The sequence below is a fragment of the Accipiter gentilis genome, unplaced genomic scaffold (genome assembly GCF_929443795.1).
Source record: "Accipiter gentilis unplaced genomic scaffold, bAccGen1.1, whole genome shotgun sequence".
In the NCBI taxonomy this organism is placed as follows: domain Eukaryota; kingdom Metazoa; phylum Chordata; class Aves; order Accipitriformes; family Accipitridae; genus Astur; species Astur gentilis.
The window spans coordinates 266,906-292,945 of record NW_026060847.1 but is presented as its reverse complement, the minus strand read 5'-3'; the positions used below and the strand labels follow the sequence as shown (position 1 = coordinate 292,945).

The window sequence follows — 26,040 nt, the reverse complement described above, 5'->3', positions numbered from 1 at the left end:
CGGGTTCCTGATGCTGAGCAGTTGCACTGCACATCACTCATTCTGTATATTCTTTTATTTGTACCATTGTTGTTGTTGTAACCTCTCTTTTTGTGTTGTCCCAGTAAATTGTCCTCATCTCAACCCACGAGGTTCCAGGGTTTTTTTTTCTTTTCTCCTTTCTGGTTCTTCTCCTCATCCCACTGGATGGGAGCAGGGAGGAGTGAGTGAGCAGCTGTGTGGTCCTTTGTTACCAGCTGGGCTGAAACCATGACAATACCCCTATTTGAATTGGTAATAAAATAAGTTGATATTCCTCCTTTAGAGCCTGTTTTGCTCATGACTAATTGGGAAGTGATGTCCCTGATTTCATAACAAGGAATTCAGCATTTTTTTTCCTTTTTTCTCCTTCTGTACTGTTGAGGAGGAGGAGGAGTGAGAGAGTGGCTGGCTGGGCATCTGGCCGCCAGCTAAGGTCAACCCACCACACGGTCTCCCACAGTATTCTTATATCAAAGCTAGGAAGCTACAGTCTTGAGAGGTGGGCAAGGAGGTGAGTAAAAGACTGATTGGATGCATCAGGGTCTCTTCTGGGGCTTAATGATGCTGTCAGTGTCCTGGAGGAGCTGACAGAGTTTTCAGATGACACAAACCTGAGGTGCGGACCAGTCTATACACGGGAGTGCTGCCTTCTGGAGGAATCTCAACAAGTTGGCAGAGTGGGCCAAAAGGAACCTACTAGATTTCATAGAGAGGAAATGCCAAGTCCTGCCCCTGGGGTGGCCTAACCCTGGGCAACAGCCCCCGGGTAGGGTGCAGCTGAGCAGAAAAGGCCCTGGGGGCCATGGTGGACAACAAGCTGCCCATGAGTCAGCGGTGAGCCCCTGCAGCCAAGAAGGACAAGAACAGCCTGCCTGTATGAAGAGAAGCATGGCCAGGAGATGAGGGGGAGGGATTCTCCCCTCCATTCACTGCTTGCTAGACCACATGCACAGCACTGCACTGAGCTTGGGGCCTCCTGCCCCCAGTACAGGAAAGACATTGATTAACTGGAGCAAGTTCAGTGAAGGGGCACCAACACAGTCAGGTGTGCGGGGTGTGCACAGGGCTGGAGAACTTTCCACCTGAGGAATGCCTTCGGGAACACTGTTCAGTATGGAGATGAGAAGGCTTCGGGAAACCTCACAGGATCATTTCAGTACCTACCAGGCAGTTAAGAAAACGGAACCAGTCTCTTCATTGTGGTGCATGGTGGGAAAATGAGAGGCAAAGGACAAAAGTTGAAAGAATGTTCAGTCAGGAGATGAGGTCCATGAGGTCATAACCATAAGGGCACTTACTCACTGGAAGAGGTTTTCCTGAGAGGTTGTGCAGTCCCAGTCCTTGGAGGTTTTCAAGCCTTCTCTCCCCCTAAATATGGTCTCCACACATTGAACAGAACACTCTTGCTCATGCAAGAAGGAAGCAAAAGCCTATGGCACCAGAAAAGCTCTGCCTCCCCTGGGCCCTCTCTTCCCTATGAGAGAAGTCTTCCACCATCCCCACCCTTCTTCCACCTCCAGCTGTGGCAGCTGCCTGTGCCTGGCCTGCCCACTTGCCTTCACCACTCACCTTTGTAACTGAGGCCCAACACATATCTGTATGTCAGCCTGTGGCCTGGCAGGGGTGGAACAGGGACAAGGGCTGCTGGGGCAGGGCTGAAGTAGCTCAGCTGGGAGAGCGTTAGACTGAAGATCTAAAGGTCCCTGGTTCAACCCCGGGCTTCAGCACTGATTTGCTCCTGTAGATTTTTGCAGAGACTGCCTGCCTGACTTCTTCCAACCTGCCCTGGCCCTCCTTGCTCCTTCATCTCTTCCAGAGCACTGCCCATGTAGCTGCAGATCTGCAGGTTAGAATGAGCCTTCCGCTTGCACTGCAAGCCCCCAGCCTTCCCCCGGACAGGACTCTCCATTCTGTGCTTCTTTGGGGTGGTCTCTAGCCGCCCCTCCTTCCCTGCACCACAGCAGTTGGCATCTCTCCTTTGCAGGGTCTCTGCAAAGACCCTGTCTCTCTCCTCTTTGCCGTTCTTGATGGTGCACAGACTGCTTCCCTTGTCATAGACACATCACAGGAGAAGAGCATCTGTCCTGCTGGCAGGCATCAAGGGGATGGAGCTCAGTGGAAGAGCACCCGCTTTGCATGTGGGAGGTCCTGGGTTCAATCCCTGGCATCTCCAGGGGTGGTGCTTTTGCCCTGACTGCCCAGCCTCAGGCAGCTGTGGGCTGGAGCTCGGGCACTGCTCCTCCCCAGGCCCTTTGGGCCTGACCTGCCCACCCAGGGCTTGGCTGTGAGGTGGGCAGGGCTGTGGGAGGCCTGTGTGTGCTGCCTCTGCTGGGCCCTTTCTTGGAGGAGAAGCAGGCAGCTGTGCTGGACCTGAGCCCAGGTCACTGCCCTGAATCCTAGACCCACAAACCAGCCAGGGGACAATGCTTGGCAGCAGAGTGTGCCTGCAAGGAGACTTCAGGGAGGGGATAGACAGCATCAGCACACTACAGAATCCCTTCTGGCTGCACTGGGAGATGTGGTGTGAGGGTGCTGGTCCAGCCCAGGTGTCCTTTGGGACCAGAGCCACACTGCCCTGCTGGCTTTCCAGGGCGAAGGCTCTGGGATTGTCCTGTCTCCACTCTAGGTGGAGATCCCATACCACATGGGAAGCACTCTGTGCCAGCAGGTAAGGCTGTCAGGGCTGGACGAGCATGGGCAGGGCTGTGGGACTCCCAGCTGGAGTTTTGTCTCCACCATCCTTCCACCATTGCCACTGGCTTGAGAAGAGCCTCAGCTCAGGGAACCTGGATCTGCTGAGGTCAGGAACAGCCCTGCAGAGGTGCGACCAGTGCCCACCTCTTGCGCCTGGGGTGTTTGGTGACTCCGCCACGAGTCCGTAACTACTGTGCTGGTAGGATCAGGGAGTCACAACTGTCCACAGCCATGCACAGGCAGGGAGGGCCAGGAGATGGTGCCTCAGCTCCTCCCCTGGCAATAACACCCACAACCAAAATGGGGCATGAGACATGGACTTTCAGTGCAGGGTGCCCAGCACCCTGGTGAGCCGAAACTCAGAGAAATAAGGCTGCTCTCCTATGGGCTTGAAACAGTCAAGCTCTGCCCAGCATGGGGGCTGCAGTGCTGAGACATGGGTTGTCACTGTGACCCCCCTCAGGCAGGTCCTCGGGAGCTGCAGGAACAACCACAGATCTGGGGTACAGAGACAATCTTGCTTTGCTGCAGAGAATGGACCCAGCCTGCAGGGCCTGACAGTTCAGGTCCCCAAATGCCATGAAAAAGGCTCGTCCAGCTCAGGTGTGCTGCCCCCTCAAGCACACACAGGCCTGTGGCTCATCTCCCCAAGGAGGAAGAGGAAAATACCTGCCAAGTACCAGGGTAAGGGAGAAGTATTACACCTGTGGGAGGGCAGAGCTGGCAGCGAGGTGGCACAGGACAGGTGCTGGGTTCCTCTCCCCAGGCTCCACTTGGAGCACCTTGAGTCTGCACGTCAGTGTCCATACTGCCCATAGCCTCCACCATCCTGTGTTCAGAAGATAACACTCCCCCCTTCTTTCCTTCACTTTTATACCTTCCTTCTCTGAGATGCAGGGCTGGAGCTTGCCCCCATGGGAGTTTTCCAGGAGATGGAGGCTGTGTTTGCAGTGCCCGTGTATGTCACCCATCACCATGGGGGTCTCACCTTGGGAATGCTGCTCTCCCATTGGGTCTGCCAGTAGGAAGGCTCTGGGGTATTGGGCAGAGGGACGTGTGTGCCTGGGCTTCTCCCAGATCCCCGAGGATCACCCCGGCGTGGAGGAGCTTCCAGCAGGGAATGGGGCAATGGTGAAGTGGGGAGGATGTTGGTGACAGCCACCTCCTCCCCTCTTCTCCTCTAAGGCCAGATCCTGCTGCTTGCATCAGTACTGAGCTCCAGCAACTCCCCACAGGGAACCCTGCCACAGCCAAGGCACCTTCCAGCCCACAGCAGAGGAGCCTTTTGGGGAAGTGCCAGAGGGGTGTGGAGACCCACCAGGACAACCAGGGAGAGCAGTTTGGGCACCAGGTCCTGCCCAGGTGTCAAACCCTTCTCCCCGCCTGGATCCTGCACAAGAGGTTTCTCTGCCCATAGGCACTGGGGCAGCTGAAAGCCACAGCCAAGGTAAAGGAACCCTGGCTCAGCTCCCAGCAGTGCCTTTTTTAGGGGAGGGACATAAAATCTCCTCTGCCATGGAAATGTGCCCACGTGAGCATCCTCCCAGATGAGCCCTTCTCCAGGCCAGGGACTGGACCATGGCTTCTGGCTGCAGCACACATCTCCTGGGAATATTTTCTCCATCCCCCTGGCTCTCCAACTGTGCTGGGGAAAGGTGTCCCCGTCCCCTCTGCTCCCATCCCTCTTGTACCTGCACACAAGTACCACCCTGACACAAACCCAAACTGACATCCATGGAGAGGCAGAAGAAGAGCGGGGGTGGGAGCTGGAGAAGAGCAGGAGGAGGGGTCCCAGGCAGCCATGGGACTTTGAAGCCTCTTATCAGGAAGGAGGCAGCTCAGTGCCTTGACAAGAATGCTCAGTGTCTACGAGGGCCCAAGGCAGCAGGAGCAGCCGATGGAGACTGGGGTCCTGGCAGAGCATGAGGAGAGGGAATCCCAGCCCCGTGTGTCCCAGAAAGAAGCTCTGCACCCTGTGCTGGGGCAGTGGGGAACAGAGCTGCCTCTTATCCATGGTGGGAGGTAATCCATGGGCCATCTTCCCCCCTGGGGCTGGCTGGGGTGTTCAGGGCACTGCGGCCATTTCAGGGCTCACTTCTGTGGGGCCACAGCCCAGGACTCACCCTGACATGGCAGCTCTGTCATGGCCTCTGTACTGTGGCACCAGCATGGCCCAGGCCCTGCCTGAGGCAAAGAGCAGTTGGGAAACCCTAGGGTGAGGAAATGGGTGCTCCCACTGTGGTGCATCACAGGACCTTTCAGAGAGTCATTTTGACTAGAAACTGCCTGTGGCCAGTAGGGTGGAAATGTCTCTGTCAGCAGGGTTGTTCCCCAGGGACCATGGGCTCTTGCTGCTCCATAACCTGACTCCAAGCCTGCTGTCCCTGAGACATGCGCATTTCCCCACCTCCATGACTTTGTTCTCTGCTCCTCCTCATCAGCCTCAGGAAGATGCCCTCACACTTGGCCAGGCAAGCACCAGCTCCGGGTCAAAGCCCCCGGAGACTTTTAGTAACAACAAAGATGATACATAGCAAAAAGAGGGAATAAACATAGAGGAAATTCCAGGCAGTTTCTACTGCCCATGGGCCAAGGGACATGGTTCCCTGGTGCTCACAGCTCTCCCAGCTCCACAGACCTCCCTTCTGGTTGCATGCAGCTGCACGGCAGGGATGGGGTCTCATGGCCTGGGGCTCTGGGACTGTTGTGCACAGAGCTCCGATGTCACAGCCGTTGTGTCCTCAGGGGGGTGTGCCAGAGATACCTCTTCAGCATCATCATAGCCCATGCTCCCGAAGGACAGGGGCCACGTGTCTTCTTCAGCTCCAGGGACCCCAGCACTTCTCCAGGAGCGCAGGCTGGCCCCTGCAAGCAGCAAGGCAGGACAATGTAGTTCGGCCCATGGGGTCTGTACAGCATCTTCCTCCCTGCTCCTCACCACATTCAGCTCCTTCTCCTACCCCTAGTCCCTCCAAGGAAAACTCCTGGGACAGGTTCCCCCTTCCCAGGAACCAGGGGTCTCAGGACAGCAGTGACTTGGGTGGCCCAAGGGGTGGCACCCCAGGAACCAGCAGTGCTAAATTTCCCTCTCACCTCCGGGTGCAACCCTGGGCTCTGCTCCCTCCTCTGGATCCCCGGCCATTTCCCTCTCTCCCTGACCAGGGGCAACATCCTCCACGGGATCAGAAACCTCCCTGGCATCATCATAACCATCTGCTGGGTCACCTCCAGGTGGGACAAGAACATCTGAAGAGAGAGGGGAGCTGGTGACTGTGAGAAGATACGTTCTGCAGAGCAGAGTGACAATGCGCAGGGACACAGGGCTGAGACACGGGTATTGGCAGCACCACAGGAGACCCCCATGTCCTCCCCATCTCCAGCGGTGACACAGAGTGACACCTCTGCCCATCACATGTCTTCAGGGAGATCAACTCCTTGCCTCTGTTACCTGGTGCTGAGCCCAGACCATCCTCCTCCTCACTGACCCCAGGGTAGGGCTGCAGCTGGGTCAGGGACTCCTCTGAATAGGAGCCTGCAGAGATGCACGGTGGCTGTTATGAAGTGAGCCCCACTGACCTGCCTCGTGGTCAGAGCTGCTGGGGAAGGGGGACCCACAGAGCTGGGGCTGCATGGGGAGGAGGGCTGGGAAATCCCCCTGCCTCCCTGGGGCAAACCCTGTCTCAAAGGTGCTCCCAGAGCTGCCCTAGGACAGCCCCTTCCCTCACTCTGTGGGTGTCACTTGGGGTACAGAGGCAGGAAGAGAGGGGCTGTCCTGCTGGGACAGGCAAAGCTGTTTGGGAGAAAGCTCCCCTTCCAGGCCCAGGACCTGGATGGTCTCCCCACAGACCACGTGGCTGCAGTGTCACAAGGACCATGGGCTGGGGGGCTTAAGGGAATCAGCCCGGGGTTGGGGCCAGGGGAAAGGGGCCTGCAGATGATCCTCCAGGAAGGACCCACACCCACCTGAGCGACCAAACCTCGCCTGCTTCTCCCACACTGGGCTGTAACCGATCTCCTCGTACACAGCCTCAGGGAAGGGCTCCTGAGCACTCCTGGAGCCTGGGGACAGAGGTAGGGCTGGCAGAGGGACAGGCAGAGGGGCAATGGGATCACACTGTGCTGCCCCAAACCTGTTTCTTGGGCCAGCCCAGGACTGGCCCAATGGCACAGCCCCACTGCATTGTGCAGGCACAGCCGCCACATCCCCAGTGAGGGCAACATCACTGTGGAGATTATCTGGGGCAGCGTCACCCTCGCATCATCCCATCAGAGACAGCACTCATGCCCCTCTGGCCCCAGGGTCATGTACCCCTTGGCTGACCCTGGAGCAGCTCCCATGTTTCCTCCACCTGGAGCTTTCCCCTATCTGCCCAATGGGTCTAGAGTAGCCAGGGGTGGGCAGGGCTGGGCAGAGGGGACAGCCTGGGGGCCTGACACCACGGGGATGGACCCTTCTGCCCTGCACTCCTCCCATCATCTCCCTTGTCCCAGAGTCCCCCCCCCAGCACTACCCAGAGCATTGCCAGCCTCGGCCATCTGCCTTCTGCTCACATTTCCCCCAGCCCCGCTCTGGCATTTCTCTCCTTGCCCCATCGCTACCTCCCCCCGCCTCTGGGCTCTCTCCACCCCTTGCTGCTGGTGCCCCACGGCCAGGCACTCAATGGGGTGGTGCATGGGACAGGTGGCAGCACACGGTCTCACCCCCCCAGCTTTGCCAATGCCCCTCACTGACACCCCACAGCCCTTCCAGGAGGTATCTCCCCCTGGGACCGCTGTGGAAAGACCAACCTCTGCGCCCAGCCCTGGTGCATAGAGCTTGCCCAGCCAGGAGGGCCAGGAGCAGGAAGAGAAGGGCCCCCAGGATGATGCAGATGATGACGGGCACTGAGACTCTCCCTCTGCCAGTCAGACGGCCCTGGGGGGAATCTGTGTGGGCAAGAATATGGAAAGGCCAGCACCAGGCCTGGGTGAGGTGGGAAAAGCACCATTCCTGACCCCCATCACACAAGGCAGCAGGGGATGGAGGGCCCCAGGGATGAGCAATGGAGAAGCTTCTACCCCGGTGAGTAAATTATAATGTTCCCTACCCTCCTCACCACCAGACCAGTGCCTTCTCCTGGGAGTTTCACACCCCAGCAAGGAGCCCCTTCCACCCCGCTGCGGGTCACAGTCTTGCCCTGGGGATACCCAGCCCCGGGGGGAAGACAAGTTACCTGCTCGGGGTGGGAGTGCTGCTATCCTGGGTGTAGCTGCAGAGGAGGAAAAGAAGAGCTGGGCTGAGAGGGTGTGTGTGAGGGCAGCGGGGAGCCTCTCCCCCAACACACCGTGTGTGTGTCTGTGGATGTCCCTGACACATCCCACCCAAATTGCCTCTCCTGCAGTGCTAGAAAGAGAGGGCGGGATAGGGAACAGTGCCTCTGCTCTGGGTGGCAGGCAGGATGGCACAGGCAGCCCAGGGGATAACCCTGGGGCTGCAGGGCCCCACAGGCAATGGCCAGAAGACGTCCAGTTCCACCGAGGCTGCTCCCCACTTGGCACCAGGCTTCTGCACTCTGCAGAAATGTTCTTGCTCTTGGGAGGTTACAGGCCATGCCAGGACCAACGGGGCAAAAGGCCTTCCCCCTTAGCAAGGGGTCCCAGCCCTGCCACTCACCTGAGCAGTTTACAGCAGCGTCCTCCTTGTGCCGGCAAGCACCGCCATCCCCAGGCCAGGCCCAGCAGTCCTGCAGAGACGGCTCTGTCCCACGGCACTCCACCTGCTCCAGCCAGATGGGGCCCGTCCCCTCCCCAAACGCAGCCTCATGCAGGACAGACATCGCGGGGCCACAGCCCAGCTGCCTGCATGCCACCTCGGCATCCCGCATGTCCCAGGAGTCGTCACATACTGTTCCCCAAGAGCCACGGTGCCAGACCTCCACTCTGCCCGAGCACCTGTCCTCACCTCCCACGACACGAATCTTCTCCCTGTCTGGAGAAGGCAAAGACCTCCCATGGCACGGAGACTGCAGGCAGAGCCCTGCCAGACAAGAAGCATCCACAGAGGAGCAGCTCCCTACCTGTGCACCTCGTGGAGTTGGGGCACGGGGCCAGAGGGATTGAGGGCATCTCTGGGCGTCTCCCTGAAGAGGAAACACTGTGGTGAAAGGGCTGGTTTGGGAGATCGTGCAGAAGAGAGCAGAACTGAGCTCTGCTTGTGCCTCCCTCTGCTATCTCGATCACAGCAGCAACTGAACCCTGGTCATTGAGGGGGCACGCACAGGACTGTGGGGGGACCCAGACTGCTCAGCCCCCAAAAGTCCCTGTTTAACAGAGCAGCAGGAACATGTCTATGGAGGGGAGGCTCTTCTGAACCCTGTCTGGTCTCTTCTGAGACCTCACCTGGAGATGCCTCTGCCTCCCCCAGGTGCTGCTGGCAACCTGGGTGGCAACTGCTGCTGGATGTGTGTGGCTGTGATCGCTTTTCTGCCACCAGCAGCAGAAGGGACTGACATGGAAAGGGAAAGCCCCTCCAAGCTCTTTCTCTACATTTGGCCATACCCAGCAGGCAACAGGCGCTGAGGTGACACTGGGGTGCCCAGGTGGTTCAGAGTTACCAGTACAGGTGATGTGGGTCTCCTCTCGCAGGTCTTCACATGACCGTGGGTTCCAGGGAGCAGAGGGACACTGCCAGAAGGAGCTGGTTTTTTCCCCACACTGCACGTAATCCAGCCACATAGGACCAGACACCCTTCCGTAAGGCAGCTGTGTTTCCAGAGTTCCTCCATCCCCGCAGCCCAGCTCCTTGCACGCCAGAGACACCGTGTCGAGAGTCATCGAGTTGGAGCAAATGCTGCCCCACGTCCCGTTGTAGAAAACCTGCAGGCGCCCGGAGCAGCCATCACTGTTCTCCAGCCTCAGGGCCACGAACTCTGGGAGGATAGGCACCAAGGGGGAACAGGCTGGTCTGGGGCTGTGGGACCCAGGACACCCTGCACCCCCCAGGCCCTTATCTGGGTAGGGCCAGGGCCAGCACATCCCCCTTGCACCCAAGTGCAGAGAGAAGTCCCTGATGGACAGACACCCCTGCCCTTCCTGCTAACCCTTGAGGACAACTGAGCTCTCCAGGGACCCGCAGTGGGACTGAGGGTACCCGTGCATGGGTGTCCACAAGACATGCTCGGGCTGGAGCTCAGAGGCAGCCAGGGACAGCCTTGGTCATGCCTGTCTCTCCCTGTGTCCTGGCCTCCCCAGGAACTAGATTCCCACTACAGCTCCCACCACAGACCTGAGCAGATGACTCCCGCATCCTCTTTGTGCCCGCAGTCGTGCTGCCCCCAGGGCCTGGCAGGGCAGTCCCAGAGAGCAGCTTCGGTCCCAGAGCAGTTCACGCCATCCAGCCAGATCTGCCCGGAGCCTTCCCCGAACTGAGCAGAGCCGGCTGCCTTCACTGCCCCTCCACAGTCCAGCTGGTGGCAAACGACGGCAGCATCAGACAGGTCCCAGCCATCATCACAGACAGTTCCCCAGATGCCCTGGTAGTAGATCTCCACTCTCCCAGCACAGCGCCCAGACCCGTTCACCAGCTGGACCCTCCGGCTCCCTGCAGTGGGCAGAAACCTCGGTTGCTGTCAGGGGCCGGCTGCCCACCCACCCCATCACCTGGGGGGCCCGTGCAGCACCACTCACCCCAGCAAATGACTGCCACGTCCTCCGCAACCCCTGCTGCCAGTGCACTCTCGGGCAGGGAGGTGTTGCAGAGAGACAGGTTGGCCTCGTGCCCTGTGCACCGGACCCCTCGCAGCCCCACGGGACCCGTCCCTCGCTCAGGCTTTGGGGGGTTGTAGGCTGTCCCTGCCTCTCCACACTGCAGCTGCCGGCACACCACGCTGGCCTCCTGCACGTCCCACTGGTCGTCCAGGACTCTGCCCCATGTCCCGTTCTGGAAGATCTCCACTCGTCCGTCGCACCGGCTCCCTCCACCCACCAGCCGCAGGGATGCAAAGCTGGCTGAGCCTGGGGAGAGCAGAGATGCCACAGCACCCTTCAGGGAGCAGGGTGAGGGGGGATTTTCCAATCATACACAACAAGATTGAGACTTTTGCTGATGAGAAGTGAAGGCAAAATCCTCTCTGCAGCTCACACCCAGGTCTGCTGCTGCTGGGGGCACCCAGGCACTTGCTGCCTGGGTGGTGGGATAAGGCTCTGTAGAGCTCTGTCTGGGGTTGGGATGCAGTTGTCTGCAGCCAGAGAGGTGGAGCACAGCCCTGGAGCCCTGTCCTGGGCTTGTCCAACAGTAGGAGAATGGAGGAGCCCAGGCCTGGTGGTGGTGCTGGGACCTAAGCCACTGCCCTGGGGGCAGATGCTTGCCTCCGTTCAGCCCTCAGCTCTCACAAAGTAGAGCTGTCACTCTGAGCAGGCAAAGCCCTCCAGATGGCTCCTGGGGAAGCCAGGGTTTCTCCAGGGAGAAATTCAGCCTTGCACAGCCATGGGATCCCTGCTTTGGGTGGCCACGTCACACACGAATGGCAAATGGAGTTAATGAAGCATTTTTCCAGCACTCACCTGAGCAAACGACAGCAGCGTTGTTCCCGTGGGAGCATGGTGAGGCTCCCAGGGTGATCACTGGGCACTGTCCCAGGTGGGCTTCTGTCCCGTCACAGTGGAATGAGTCTCTCCAGACGGGGCCAGTGCCTCTCCCAAAATGCTCTCCTCCAGGAATGGACTCAGCAAACCCACAGTTGAGTTGACGACAGAGAACGTGGGCATCTGAGAGATCCCAGTGGGAGGCACAGAGGGTCCCCCAGGTCCCCGACACCTGGACCTCTACCCTCCCTGCACACGCTGTGCTGCCGTTCACCAGGCTGAACCCTGTGTATTGTGGGGACAGAGGAGGAGGAGAGAGGGTGGATTGGTGCTCACGTACCCGCAGTAGCTGGCAGGGAGGCCAGAGGGACAGCATGCCTTTCTTCTCCTTCTGCACTATTTTCATGCTGCAGACAATCCCATCATCCCTCCTGTCCTCACACCTGGCCCAGCACGGTCCTTGCTCTGTTCCCCAACCCCTGCCACAGCCCTGGTGGTCAACACCTCCCTGAGTCCTTACGTGTGCAGGTGACAACAGCGCTGTTTGCATGGGTGCAGGGCTGGGCCCTGGAGGACCCTCTGCGGCAGGAGATGAGGCGGGATTCATTCCCCACACACTGCAGCTCTCCATCCCAGATGGGACTAACACCTTCTCCAAAGTGAGCTGGCCCAGCAAAAGGCAGGGCCACGCCGCACTGCAACTCCCTGCAGACAACATCAGCATCTTTGGGACTAAAATGTGAATCACAGACAGTTTTCCACTGGTCCCCGTCATGGATCTCCACACGTCCTGAGCAGTGGCTCTTCCCTTCCACCAGCCGGACAAATCCTGGAAAAAAACCCGTAACAACTGGGAGTGACCAGAGCGCTCTGGCAGTTAAATGCCCATGTCCTGCATCATCCTCAAGCAAGCCATGACCAAACTGCCCAGCGCACATTCCAGAGGAAGTTGTTGAGGGGGTGTTGGTGACACAGGCACATCCAGACCCCCACGCACCCCATCTCTACACCAGCAGAGCACTTGAGGGTGCGTGTCTGTCACAGACTCACAGCCACAGGTGCTGCTCAGACAAACTGCTGCACACAAGGTCCCCTGAGCAGCCTGGCATGGTCCCCCCAGCACTGCCATAGTGTGAGCAGTCTGGATCCAGGAGAACTGGCCCAGATGATAATGACTGCTGCAGCCTGCCTAGCCCCTGCAGAGCTTTGGGCCAGGCAGGACCATCGCCCGGATGCAACCAGAAGCACCCTCTGATCCCAGGGGTGTTCCTGGGGTGTTGGAAGGTTCATTTTAGGTGGAAGATGTCACAGAGCAGAGAAACGGTGCAGCAGCTATCATGCCTGGTGCCTGTGAAGATCCCTCTGATGTCTGTTTGGCGGGGAGGATGTCCTCAGCCAGGGACACAGTGCTCTGCCTGGAGGTGTCCACAACCGAGATGGATGGCATGACAGAGGGGCAGGAGAGTCCCCCTGGACCCATGCCAGCTCTCAGAGAACAGCAGGCACAGATGAGGGTCAGTAACTGCTGCCAAAGACCCTGTGTCATGGGGCGGTGTGGGGAACCATGGGCAGGCAGGAGAGATTGGGCAGTGGGTCACTGCTGCCTACATGGGGCTGTGCCCCAGAGGGCTGTCACAGTCCCAGGGATATATCCCAGTGACAGCCTGTGACTGTGGTGATGCAGGAGGAAGCAGCCAGAGTCGAGCATCTGCCAAGCCTCTAACCCTCGCAAATGCTGGTCCACACAGCCAAGCCCTGGGCACAGGCAGCAAAGGGCTTTGTGGCCACCCTGCTCCATTCCCCAGGGCCCAGCACTCATCCTCTCTGAAAAGCCCATTTGATTCAGGTGAGGTAACCATGTCTGCAAAGGGGAATGACCAAGGAGGATCAGCCATCTCATGCCGTTCCTCCAAGGTGTGTGTGGAGTGCTGAGCAAGTGCCCCCGCGTGTTTCCAGCACAGGGACCCTCAGCATTCTTGGCTGCAAACTGGCAGAATGGGTGGAGATCAGTGAAGCCCAATGGACACCCCGGGGAAGGATGGAGGATTCATCTGCAGCCCAAGACACTGACTGAGGGTGACTGAGACACTCTGGCAAGGTCAGATCACCCTGGGGTAGGATCCCTCTGGGCCTTCCCCAAGGACTGGGGACATCAACAATGACAGTCCCACCTGGCAGCTAGACCAGCACCACTGGGCCCTGCTCTGGTGTCCCCTTGTTGCTCCCTGAGAACACAGCCACGGTCCCTTCCCCCATCCCAGACCCAGAGGTAAGCAGCAGGCTGTCCCCTTACCTGAACAGATCACTCCAGCATCCTCAACGTGGTCACAGTTATGTTTACCCCATCCACTGTGTTCGCAGTCAGACAGGGCAGACTCGGTGCCTTTACAGCCAACATCATCCATCCAAATAGGGCCAGATCCTGCCCCAAAGTGTCCATCCTCGGGAGCTCCAACAGCAGACCCACAGCCCAGCTGCTTACAAACCACTGCTGCATTGTTCATGCTCCAGCTGTCATCACATACGGTCCCCCACTCGCCATTGTGTTTCACCTCCACTCTCCCAGCACAGCGACTGCCGCCATCCGCCAGCCTCACCTCCACAGCTCCTTCAAACACCAGCATGGGATGCGTCAGGAGAGTGCCAAACCCCAGCACTGCAGGTCTGGGGGAACCCCCTACGTGCGCCGAATCACAGGTACTGGGGTAGGAGCCCTCTATCTCTCCCTCTCTCCTCCAGGCTCTCCCCAGATCAGTGCAGGGGTCCTTTTTATCCCCATGGACTGCACAAGGCTGTGGGTGCCCAGTTCCAGCCCAGCTCGGTCACTCGCCATCCCACTGCACAAGGCAGCTCTTCCCACCCCAACAGCCACCTGCCCCCCACTCACACCCACCCACACACTGCCCAGCACTGCACTGGACACCCTCTACTCCCCAGCCTGGCACCCCCTCAACAGCTCCTTGTACCCAGGCCTGCAGCTTCCAGCACCAGACTGCACCTGCCCCAGCACCATCCAAACCCACCCCCACCCCCAGGGCTTTTCACGTTCCCAGGGAGCACTGAGATGATTCTGAGGATCCCCCAACCCATGTCCCCTCCTCACCCCTGGTGTCAGCCCAGTCCATGCCCTGGGCCAAGCTCCCCAGGAAGGATGTCTCTCTACTGTAGATGCCCCAGTCCCCTTCTCTCTGTGGGGTCCAAACTGCTCTCATGGGGTCAGGGGGTCCCCTGGACCAAGGGGGCAGTGAGCAGCACACAAACCCTCCGAGGTACCCTAGAGCTCGGCAGTGCCCTGGGCATCTCTGGGTGCCGCCATCACCAGCTAGGCCACCACCAGCTCCAGAGGCACAGTGCTGGGGAACAGGGCATCCCAAAGGGGTACCCCAGGACAGGGTGTCTATGAATCCAGCCAGGCACAGGCTACCCTGAACACTGGACCCTTGGAAAAAGAGCTATTCTTGCCAACCCAGATGGGCACAGGGAAAGGCCCAGGGTCCATGGACCTGAGCACCTTCTGCCCCTCATCTCAGTAGCACCTGCAAAGAAACCCCATTCCCAGAAAAATCCCAATGACCACACTGGTACCTGCTGGCTCTGGGCTGTGGGACAAGGGAGTTGACACTTACCCCTGCACAGCTGTACCCAGAGGAGAAGCCACAGCACCTGCGGGAACACCAGTCCCTCTGTCCCCATCCTGAGCCTCCTGCCCTGCCAGCACACCACTGCTGCACCCCACTCCCTGTCACAGCTCCCGGGAACTCACAGGGACAACAGCAATGGGAGGGTTATATATCTCTGCAGATGCCAGCCCAGCTACAGGAGGAGCCAATTGAAGCAGCAGCACCTTTTTAGACATTATCGGGAGCCATCTCCCCTCCGACACAGCCCAGCCCTCCAATGAACTTCTCCAGCACCATTCATGACCATATATGAGAGGTGGCTCCGCTACAGGTGTCACGTCACTGTGGTGGGGGGCAGACACAAGACAGGGCCAGTTGTGGGGTGGGAACAGGTTTTTCACCCCCTGAACCGTGCCATGTGGACTAGGAGCACTAAGCATCTCCTGCACCGGGCACATCCAAGAGCCCCAGAGGCGAATGTCCAGCCACCCCTGTGCCATGGGAATCACAGGGCTGAGACTGCACCGGGGGCTGTGTCAGGAAGGGGAGGAAACAGCCCCTGCCCCTGCTTCAGACCCCACTTTGCTGGGAGCAGCAGCTGGGAAAGGGCCTTGGCCAGGGGAAGAGCTCCATTCCACGAGTGCCGGCTCGTTTGTCCCTCCCTGGAGGGCCCCATGGTGGGTCCCTCGCACAAGCCAGACACGGAGCTGGGACATGTCCCTGCCCAGCAGCAGACATGCAGCCCAGAGGCTCAGACACATCCCTGACTCTCGGCATGTCACCGAGGGGCCGTTATTCCCCGCGGGTGGCTCGGGAGCTGCAGCCTGCAGGTGCACAAACCACAGCCCACGTGGCCTCGCAGCTTTCCCCGCGCTCCGGAGGAAGTCTGTGGTTTCCTCCTGGCGCCGTGCCCAGGCACATCCCTGTGGTGCCCCCGAGCCACCCCTACTCCGACTGCTCCAGCCAGGGCTGCAGGGGCTGCTCCTTTGGCCTCGCAGAGACGGGGCCGAGGGGATCCCGTCCCCTCTGATGCCCTTGTGACAGCACACGGCCGCTCTGCACCGAGCCCCGCAGCCATGGGGTGCCATCGGTGACGTGAACACTGCCATCCTCCCACAGGCACCGCTCTGTGCTCATGATTTATATTGATGGTGACCTCACACCCTTCCTACTGCCACCACTGCGTGTGCCTGAGTTACAGTGCCACATGTGTGGTCGCGGTGGATGGACTTCTGCTAACGATGGGTCTTCCAAAAAGCCATGTTTGGTTGTGGTCTGAATATTATTTTGGTGACACCAGAAGCAACGACCCAAGCTATGTGCCAGCCCCTGGCCTACCAGCTATCCAGGCACGATTGACATCACAAGTTCATCCATACACAGCCACGTGCATACTCCTAGCCTATCTGCTACTCAGCCACAGGTGATGTCATAGTGTCTGCATCTGACATGGGCCTGCTCCTGCCCTATCAGCTATTCAGACACCAATGACCTCAAAACCACCAACACAAACTAGGGGCCTGCTCCTGCCCTATCAGTTACTCAGGCAGCAGTGACATTAGAAGCACCTACACGTGCCATTGGCCTACTCCAGGCCTATGAGCTGCTCAGGCAGGAGTGACCTCATGAGCACAAACACAAGCCATGGGCCACCTCCTGCTCTATCAGCTACTCAGGCACCAGTGACCTCACACATACGTGTACATCCATTTGCCAGGTTCTTGCTGTTGCTGTAGTCTGCCTCTGGTGACCTTACAAGAACCTCTAAGGGCCATGAACCTGGTCCTGGCCTATCAGCTCTTCAGCCCAGAGTGACAAGTACATACCCAAGCCATGTTTCTCCCTGTCCTGGTTTCAGATCAGATAGAGTTGCATTCCTAGTAGCTGGCGCAGTGCTATGTTTTGATTTCAGTATGAGAAGAATGTTGATAACGCTGATGTTTTCAGCTGTTGCTAAGTAATGTTTAGTCTAAAGTCAAGGATTTTTCAGCTTCTTATGCCCAGCCAGCAAGAAGGCTGGAGGGACACAAGAAGTTGGGAGGGGACACAGCGAGCGCAGCTGACCCAAACTGGCCAACAGGGTATTCCATACCATGTGATGTCACATTTAGTATATAAACTGGGGGGAGTGGGGGCGGGGGATCGCCGCTTAGGGACTAACTGGGCATCGATCGGCAGGTGGTGAGCAATTGCACTGTGAATTCTTTGTATATTCCAATCCTTTTATCATTACTGCTGTCATTTTATTAGGGTTATCATTATCATTAGTTTCTTCTTTTCTGTTCTATTAAACTGTTCTTATCTCAACCCACGAGTTTTACTTCTTTTCCCGATTTTCTCCCCCAGCCTCTGGGCGGGGGGGTGAATGAGTGAGCAGCTGTGTGGTGTTTAGTTGCTGGCTGAGGTTACACCATGACACTCCCTCTTGCCTATCAGCTACTCAGGCACCAGTGAGCTGGCCACTACATCTCCACCTACTTGCTATCTGCTTGCCTGTGAGATGCAAAGGCACAAGCGACCTTGCAAGCTCTGACACAAGCCACGCCCCACCTCTTGGCCTATCAGATAGTCAGGTATCAGTAATCTCACAACCACGTACACAAGCCACCTGCCAGCTCCCAGCCTATGATCTACTCAGGCACCAGTGACCTCACAAGCCCATACCAACCTATTTTCTATGTGCTCGTCTGGTGGGGTGACCCCATGTGGCAGCCCCACCCGGTGACTTGCTCACTCCCCTCTGGTGGGATGGCAGAGAAAAATGAAAGGACAAAAGTGAGAAAAAAATCTCAATGGTTGAGATAAAGACAGTTTAATAAGTGGATTACTTCTTCTACCTTGAAGAACGCCTAGCACTCCCCTAGTTCTATTGCTGACTATGACACTATATGGTGTGGAACATCGCATTGGTCCGTTGGTGTCAGCTGTCCTGACTTTGTCCCTTCCCAGCCTCTTGCCACCCCCAGCCTCCTCGCTGTCGGGGCAGAGTGAGGAACAGAGAAGTCCTTGATGCTGTGCAAGCGCTGCTCAGCAGTAGTTACAATGTCAGTGTGTTATCAGTCAACACTCTTTTGACCACCAAGGCAAAGCTTGGCACCACAGGGGCTGCTGACAAGAAAATTAACGCCATCCCAGCCAGACCCAGTACAATCTTCACACCTTCTTCCCTCCCGTTTACATCCTGCTCAGGTCCTACAGGATTCAACACATTTACATCCACCATCACCACCCCCTTCCCCATCCTTTGACATGACACACACAGAGCATACTGGATTTGGCTGGTGTGGCTCAGGTGGACCTGCACAAGTGCCAGCACGCTCCTGACCTCTCCCCTCTCTCAGTCAGCCAAAGCTGTTTGAAACAATCAGGTTATCAACCTAAGGACAAAGAAATGTGTATAGCACCAGTCTGCACCCCACAGTGGTCTTACAGGTAGCTGTGAGATCCCCCACAACCCCATGGGGAAAGGGAGTTCCCCACTACCACCCTCCCTCTCTGCTTGGAACCTTGAAAGCCACTTTGCAGTTCATGGGCTCACTGGCTAGTTCCTCTCGTCCACATGGTCTCTTTTGAGAGCCTCATTGGGTCTTTTCTGTATTGTCCCCATGCACATATTCTTCTGAAGTTGGCATTTTGTCCTGCTTTTCCATGATTGCAGATGGCATTGCCTGTGTCTTGCAGCACTGAGGAAAGCTCAGAGTCTGCCCCAGTAACCCTGCATGGCCATCCTGCTTCGCTGGGCTGGGATGTGGGGGACTCCTAGGCCGGTTCACAGGATGGGATGCTTCTTGCTGTGTTAACAGGATTTGTACTGAGGGCTCCTTGGTGACCGCCTAGGAGGGGGCCATAGCCCTCGGGCATGTTCCACCTTGTCTGTGTCCTCCCCACCCTCTTGAAATTCCCCCCAACCCAGACATGTCTGGACTTCTGCAGCCTGGTAAAGGCCTGGTAAACCTTGACCCACCCTTGTACTTTTCTTTCTGTTCACATTTAAACTCTAATTGTTCATTCCATTAGCTCTTATTAAAGGTTTTATCCATTTTATACCTATGTTATAATGGCTATAAATATTTAATTTCTCCAGATTTATACATGTTTTTTATATATAAAAATACATATACATATAAACGTATACGTATATATATGCGTACAGAGGGGTATATATATTTAAAATACAGTATCTATTCATAAATACATAAAAAAATATTTATACGTATTTGTACACTCACTGATATATATGTATATGAAACCAAAAATCTGTATATTGTAGTACAGTTATATATTTTGATAACTGAGCACTTCCTTGTCCAAAGCAGGCAGGCAGCCAATCACAGAGCTGCATGAGAACATGTGGGTATGACGGTGTCCTGGTTTCAGCTGGGGTAGAGTTAGTTGCTGGCTGGGGTTAAACCATGACAGTCCTTTTTGACGCCCAACATGGGGCTCGAAGGGTTGAGATAACAACGAACCTGACCAGAGCTTGTTAAACCAGATCTGTTATAAGCATTCATTCCATTGCTCTAATAGTCGCTGGTCACTATGTTGATTTATGTGTTCTTAGAGTTGTTGCCCTGTTTTTTAAAGTTCTGTTATCTATCACCTCGCTTGCTGTATGTAGTCCCTCTTCTGCTGCTTATCATCCGTGGGAGGTGGATTAAGGCTTTCACTTTGATGTATTGTATAACATTAGTTTATGGTATAATAAAGTCATCAGCTGTAGGATTAAGCCGGTATTTGCAGTCAGCATTGTCACCTTTATACTGCGGGAGCCATCTGAGCCATTAATAACTACACCATTTACCTTTCCTCCTTGGAAAGCCAATCTATGGTTGGGGTGTTGGGGGATGCAACGAGTCTACGGAATTCCTGACAGTTCGAGAATAGCACGGCCTTGAGCAGCTTGTAGTATATCCTTGAGAAGTCTGGAAAGATCCAAGAAGACCAGTACGAAAACAAGATAGTGATAAGAAGAACCATCCTGACAAACTCACCAATCATGAATTGTTAGTTACTAACTAAGCCATTCATATACTAACACATACTCTGAAGAAGGGGATAAAAAGGTGTGTTAGAACAATAAAGTAGCCATCTTGCATGATCTATTGCTTGTCGTGTCCGTCTCTACTGTGACAAATGGTGACCCCGATGCGCCTGAGCGAACAGGTCATCTAATGGCAATAAATCCAGCACTAGCGAGAAGTATACCAGCGGCAACAAGAGCTGCGAAAGAGTATACCGGCAGCGAGAAAAGCTGTGAAGCTGAGAGCAGTGGAATCTGCCTGGTCCGGACCTGAGCCTAGACACCTAGTAAGGTGAGCCACCGGGGACTAAACTGTTAGAATGGGGCAGCAATTAACAAAAGAAAAAGAGATGATTTTGCCTACCTGGAAAGCCCTATTAAAAAGAAAAGGGGTCAAAACCCCAGAACAAAGCCTGAAAAGGATTTTAATATGGTGTAAGATGCAAGGCTTTACAGCCAGAACAGTTACTTCATTCAGTGTGGATGCATGGCAAGCAGTGGGCTGGAAAATGTTTGATGAGATCTCTAAAGGACAGAAAGAGCTCTGTAAGTTGGCGATCGTATGGCGTCTATTACGTGAGACCCTGAAGGAATGGAAAGCAGAATGTGATGCGAAAGATCAGCAAAAGAAAGATGAGAAATCAGAAAATGTTATCAATGAAAAAGTTTCTGCTCAAGTAACAGCTGTGGCCGATGCTGCAATATCAGCAGTTGCGGGCAGAAACCCCCTCATGAGCAAAATCAGATCATACCCTTATTCACCTCCTCCTCCTATGCCATTAATTACTTTACCGGGCGATGAGGGGCCCTCCTCACCTACTGGTGCGGCAGCGGAAGGGGTGACTCCATCAGCCCCCCCTGAGGAGAAAAATGCGGTGACTAACACCGAGCTGGAACGTGCGGGCTGTAATGAAATTGAGGGCCGAAAGGACGGTGAGAGTCAAACTGAATATGAGGGCCGAACAGAAAGTGAGAGCCAAAATGAAACTGAGGCAGAAAAAGCTCTAATTGACGCTATGCGATCTCTGCAGCTCGCAGATAAAACCATACCGAAAGAACCCCTGCCATGGACTCTCCCTCCATCCACAATAACTGTAGTCCCAAGATCCCCTGATCAATTCTGGGAGGGAGTTAGAAGATGTGCTGCCGACTCTGGCAACTGGGATCTAGTAGAACGCCTCAGCCCGTGCTCTCTAACACCAGCATTTCTAAAGCCTCTAGATAACGGAGCAGAGGCTCCTGTTACATTTCCTGTTTTCAAAGCTGCTGCAGGCACAAACCGGCACGATGAGCACAATCCAATAGGCTGGAGCGTAGTGCAGGATTTGCAGAAAAAAGTACAAAAATTTGGAATCAATTCTCCTGAGGTAATGCAGGTTATTCGTATAATCAGCACAGATCTGCTGTGTCCATATGACATTATGCACCTTGCGCAAGTGCTGTTTCAGCCCGTACAATTGCAAGTATTTCAATCCACCTGGAGGCAGATGGCACGCACAGCGGCGCTGCATAATTCACAACTGCCACAGGGTGACCCGAGATTAGGCCTTGGAGAGGATGCTTTGCTTGGTGAAGGGCAGTATAGTAACCCTCAGCTGCAGGCGACATGGCCTCCGATGGCTCTCAAACATGCCCAAAATATAGGCCTTATGGCAATAAAGCGAACCATGGATACGGCAGCTCCAAAGCAAAAATACATCACTATCTGCCAAGGCCCCACAGAACCCTTTTTACAGTTTGTAGAAAAAATATCTGCTGCCCTGGAAAAACAGGTAGAAGATGAGGTCTTAAGACAAATGCTATGCAAACAGTTGGCAAAAGATAATGCTAATGAGGACTGTCAAAAGATCATACAGGCTCTGCCAGGAGATCCTTCTGTTCCCTGACATGGTAGCTGCATGTTCTAAAGTTGGGACACTGGAACACAGGGTGGCCACCCTAGCCAATGCTATGAGAAATTCTGGAAAGTGCTTTGGGTGTGGCAGTGAAGGGCACATCACGGTAACTTCTCCACACAAAACATCACCAGGTAAACAACCGGTGCACCACTCACCGGAGATTACTTGCAAGAAATGTGGGAAATTAGGACATTTTGCAAAACAATGTCGTTCCAAATTTCATGCTAATGGACAGCTGCTACAGGAAAACCACAAAACGAGTGCGAGAGGGCGCGCGAGGAGAACAAATCCCCTCCCGACAGCTGGCCAATTCCTCTCTGCGAACAATTGTCAGCTGCAACAGCTGGCTCAGCAGGGTTGGATGTATCCACCGCCAACACAGTAACTCTAGTCACGAAAGATATGGTTAAGGTCCCTCTTAATGCAAGGAGTCCTATAGGACGGGGACTGAGTGCATTGCTACCAGAAAGATCAGGTAGCATGTTAAATGGAATAATCGTGCATGTGGGAGTTATTGATGCTGCTTTTACAGGTCAAATTTGCGCAATGATTTCGACCCCCTACCCGCCAGTAACAATCCCTAAAGGTACTCGCATTGCTCAACTTGTTCCTTTTTCGAGTTGTATTTCAAAAGCAGAACAGTGACTGCGATGCGATGGAGGCTTCAGCTCCACGGGAACCCCTCAGGTCTGCTGGTCTCAGACTGTCTCATCATCCTGACCACATATGATGTGCACGCTGTCGAATCACGGAAGATCTCCGACTCCAGTAAGGCTTGCAGGGCTCCTGGACACCAGAGCTGATATGACTATTATTGCCGATTATCTGTGGCCATCTACCTGGCCAACAGAGGAGGCTGGTATGAGAGTAGTGGGGCTGGGAGGATCCACACGAGCAAAGATGGCAGCCACTCCAGTTCTGATTACCAATCCTGAGGGCCAACAAGCAGTTATTAAGCCATATGTGATGGCAGCTCCCCTCAATTTATGGCGGAGGGATTGCTTGTCGCAGTGGGGGGTGAGAATTATCACAGATTTTTAACGGGGGCCACTGTGCTGCAGGGTGTTAGACAACCCATGCTTGTTTTAACTTGGTTAACAAATAACCCTGTGTGGGTGGATCAGTGGCCCCTACCAACTGAAAAAATTAAAGGCCCTGCAAGAAATGGTAGCAGAACAACTAGCTGCCGGACACATTGAACCATCTCACAGTCTGTGGAATGCTCCAGTGTTTGTGAAAAAAAAGAAATCAGGAAAATGGAGATTTTTGCATGACCTGTGGCAAGTCAATGCTGTCATGGCCACAATGGGGGCTCTGCAACCAGGCATGCCTTCACCTGCCATGTTCCCTCAAGACTGGGAAATCATTGTCATGGACCTTAAGGATTCCATTAGCTTCCCAAGACAAAAAAAAAAAAAAAAAAATTTTTGCATTCTCTGTGCCTTCTATCAATCATGCAGAACCGGCAAAAAGATATCAATGGAGAGTTCTGCCACAGGGCATGAAAAATTCACCAACCACTTGTCAATCATTTGTTGCACAAGCTCTGTCACCTGTAAGGGAAAAATTCCCTACTAGTTATAGTTATCACTATATAGATGACATTCTGTTAGCATCAGACAACAAGGAGCAGTTGAATGGCATGAAAAATTTGGCCACAAATTTGCTACAACAATATGAGTTAGTTATTGCCCCTGAAAAAGAGCAAAAAATAGCACCCTGGAAATATTTGGGAATGACAATTACAAATAAGCAGGTTGTGCCCCCACCTGTGAAACTTAACCCTGCAGTTAAGACACTCAGTGATGTACAGAAATTAATGGGATCCTTGAACGGGATCAGGCCCTATCTTGGACTGACCAATTCACAGTTACAACCTCTATTGGACTTATTACAAAATTCCAATGATCCAACAGAACCCAGAATATTGAATAAGGAAGCATTAAATGTAATTCACAGGGTCGAACAATGTATACACAAGACATTTGTTTCTCAACTTGATCTGTCTCAATTGATACAATTCTTTGTACTAATCGACAAAACTGTGCCATTTGGTGCTTTGGTGCAGTGGAATTCTGAGGGGGATGACCCATTACATCTTTTAGAATGGATGTTTTTGTCATTTCTGGCCACGAAAAACTGCTCCTGGCTTGTTTGAACTTATTGCTGATGTAACCATAAAAGCCAGAAAATGATGTGTAGAACTAACAGGACGTGATCCAGCTACGATTGTTTTACCTGTTCAAAATTGGTACTTTGAATGGTGTCTGGTAAACAATTACAAGCTGCAAGCAGCTATGGCAGGTTTTCAAGGACAGATCTCGTATCCTCTACCATCGCACCCGCTCCTGAAATTTGCTCGAGAAATACCATTTGGTCAGAAAAGCTTAAGCCAGCCGGAGCCTGTGAAAGGCCCTACTGTCTTCACAGATGGTTCTGGAAAAACAGGTAAAGCAGCAGTAGTATGGTATGAAAACAACAACTGGAACAGCAGAGTAGTATATCAAAATGGTTCTCCACAAATAGTAGAGCTGTGTGGACATAGCACCTTGAAGCAGCTGCTTCAAAAACAAAAAGGGGGAATGATTGGGGAGCCACCACAAGCATGTTTAGATAACGTAGTTTATGTTCTTAGCTTTCTCTATTATGGGGGTAATTCTTCTCTACCTCCTTTGTTCAACACTTCTCTTTTTTCAACACAGAATTTACAAAGAGGCATTAAAGTACATGTTAGAGATTTAGTTACTGGTCTGCGGAGTGGACCGTGTGAGCTATTAACCTGGGGGCGAGGTTGTGCTTGTGTTTCTACAGATACAGGCCCACAATGGACTCCCGCTTGATTTGTACGACCATCATCATCTTGAACATCCCAGAGGGTGCGGCAATATGAATACCACCTAAACCAAAAACAAAGTGTAGGTCACCTTGACCAATATAACAGGACAAGTTTCTCTTTGCATTGCAACCGCATCACAAAGTCCATGAACCAATAGAGAGGATGACTATGACTCATGCAGTGCGCCTGGCCCGCGAGCGCATGCATCGTAGGTTGCAAATGAGGCGGATTTTTGGCACCCACTGGCCACGTGTGCTGAAATCCGTTCCTCTTCAAATGTATAAATACCGGGATTTTCCGAAGAGCATCGGGCTGGTGTACGGCAAGGCCATCGTTGCCTCCGTGGGGGTGCCCAAGGAAAACTGGCACCTACCGATTGCTGAATTTGCGGAGCAAGACAGCACAAGAATGTACAGATGGTTCGTCTACCTCACAGTCCTCGGATGGACGTAGTCATGGATACCACCGCAAACCAAAGAAAACATCTGGATGACCCTGGCTGACATGACCGGATAAGATTGCTTATACCTTAGTACAGCAACACCAAGCAATCCCTTTTTCACAGGTTTAATAGGGGGTTACACTGACATCAACAAAATTTAAGAACTTATTGATGGAGACCCCTGTGCAGCAGGTCATTGACTCAATGGATGGGAATGCCTGGTTTTCACAGATCTGGCATTAACCCTCATTGCCACCCCAGGAATCACAAATTCTGGGGTCCCTGAATACAGACTGGTGTAGTATTATCAGATTTACTGCTAGACATTGATAGTGTCAGACATGCTACGCTATAAAATAGAGCCGCAATTGATTTCTTGCTTTTAGCACAAGGACAAAGATATTTGAGGGTTGGGGATTGTCTGGATGGTCGATATCTCTGCTCAAGACTGTAGGGGTAGTGATCTTGACTGATAACTACGCTTCTAATGTTGCCCTGTCTTTTCGGCCTTCTGCAAAGGGCCCTGCAGAGGGCAGCCGGGATGATATTTTTAGCACAAATACAAAAAGGGGGAATTGTCAGGGATGCAACGAGTCTATGGAATTCCTGACAGTTTGAGAACAGCATGGCCTTGAGCAGCTTGTAGTATATCCTTGAGAAGTCTGGAAAGATCCAAGAAGACCAGTACGAAAACAAGATAGTGATAAGAAGAGCCGTCCTGACAAACTCACCAATCATGAATTGTTAGTTACTAACTAAGCCAATCATATACTAACACATACTCTGAAGAAGGGGATAAAAAGGTGTGTTAGAACAATAAAGTAGCCATCTTGCATGACCTATTACTTGTCGTGTCCGTCTCTACCGCGACAGTGGGGTACCTTTCTTCCCCTCTCCTTTCTCCTTCAATCCAGTTACAATGATGTTTGAGAATTTTGAATAATTTG

General features: G+C 54.2%; 1 protein-coding gene and 2 non-coding genes across 3 annotated transcripts in view; 2 read left to right on the top strand and 1 right to left on the bottom strand.

Moving 5' to 3' along the window:
* The window catches only part of LOC126036932 (scavenger receptor cysteine-rich type 1 protein M130-like), a 189,847-nt gene extending 174,274 nt beyond the window's left edge, over positions 1-15,573 (bottom strand). The window contains exons 1-8 of the mRNA XM_049797165.1: positions 15,479-15,573; positions 14,381-14,505; positions 13,571-13,885; positions 11,798-12,106; positions 11,253-11,562; positions 10,381-10,697; positions 9,980-10,294; positions 9,309-9,623 (exon numbers count right to left, since the gene is read on the bottom strand). Coding sequence (XP_049653122.1) covers positions 9,309-9,623; positions 9,980-10,294; positions 10,381-10,697; positions 11,253-11,562; positions 11,798-12,106; positions 13,571-13,885; positions 14,381-14,505; positions 15,479-15,573 — 2,101 coding nt within the window. The remainder of the gene's footprint in view (positions 1-9,308; positions 9,624-9,979; positions 10,295-10,380; positions 10,698-11,252; positions 11,563-11,797; positions 12,107-13,570; positions 13,886-14,380; positions 14,506-15,478) is intronic.
* On the top strand, positions 1,676-1,748 carry TRNAF-GAA (transfer RNA phenylalanine (anticodon GAA)). Its single transcript has one exon. It is a non-coding gene; the product is annotated as a tRNA-Phe (tRNA).
* TRNAA-UGC (transfer RNA alanine (anticodon UGC)) lies at positions 2,123-2,194 on the top strand. Its single transcript has one exon. It is a non-coding gene; the product is annotated as a tRNA-Ala (tRNA).
* Positions 15,574-26,040: the final 10,467 nt, after the last annotated feature.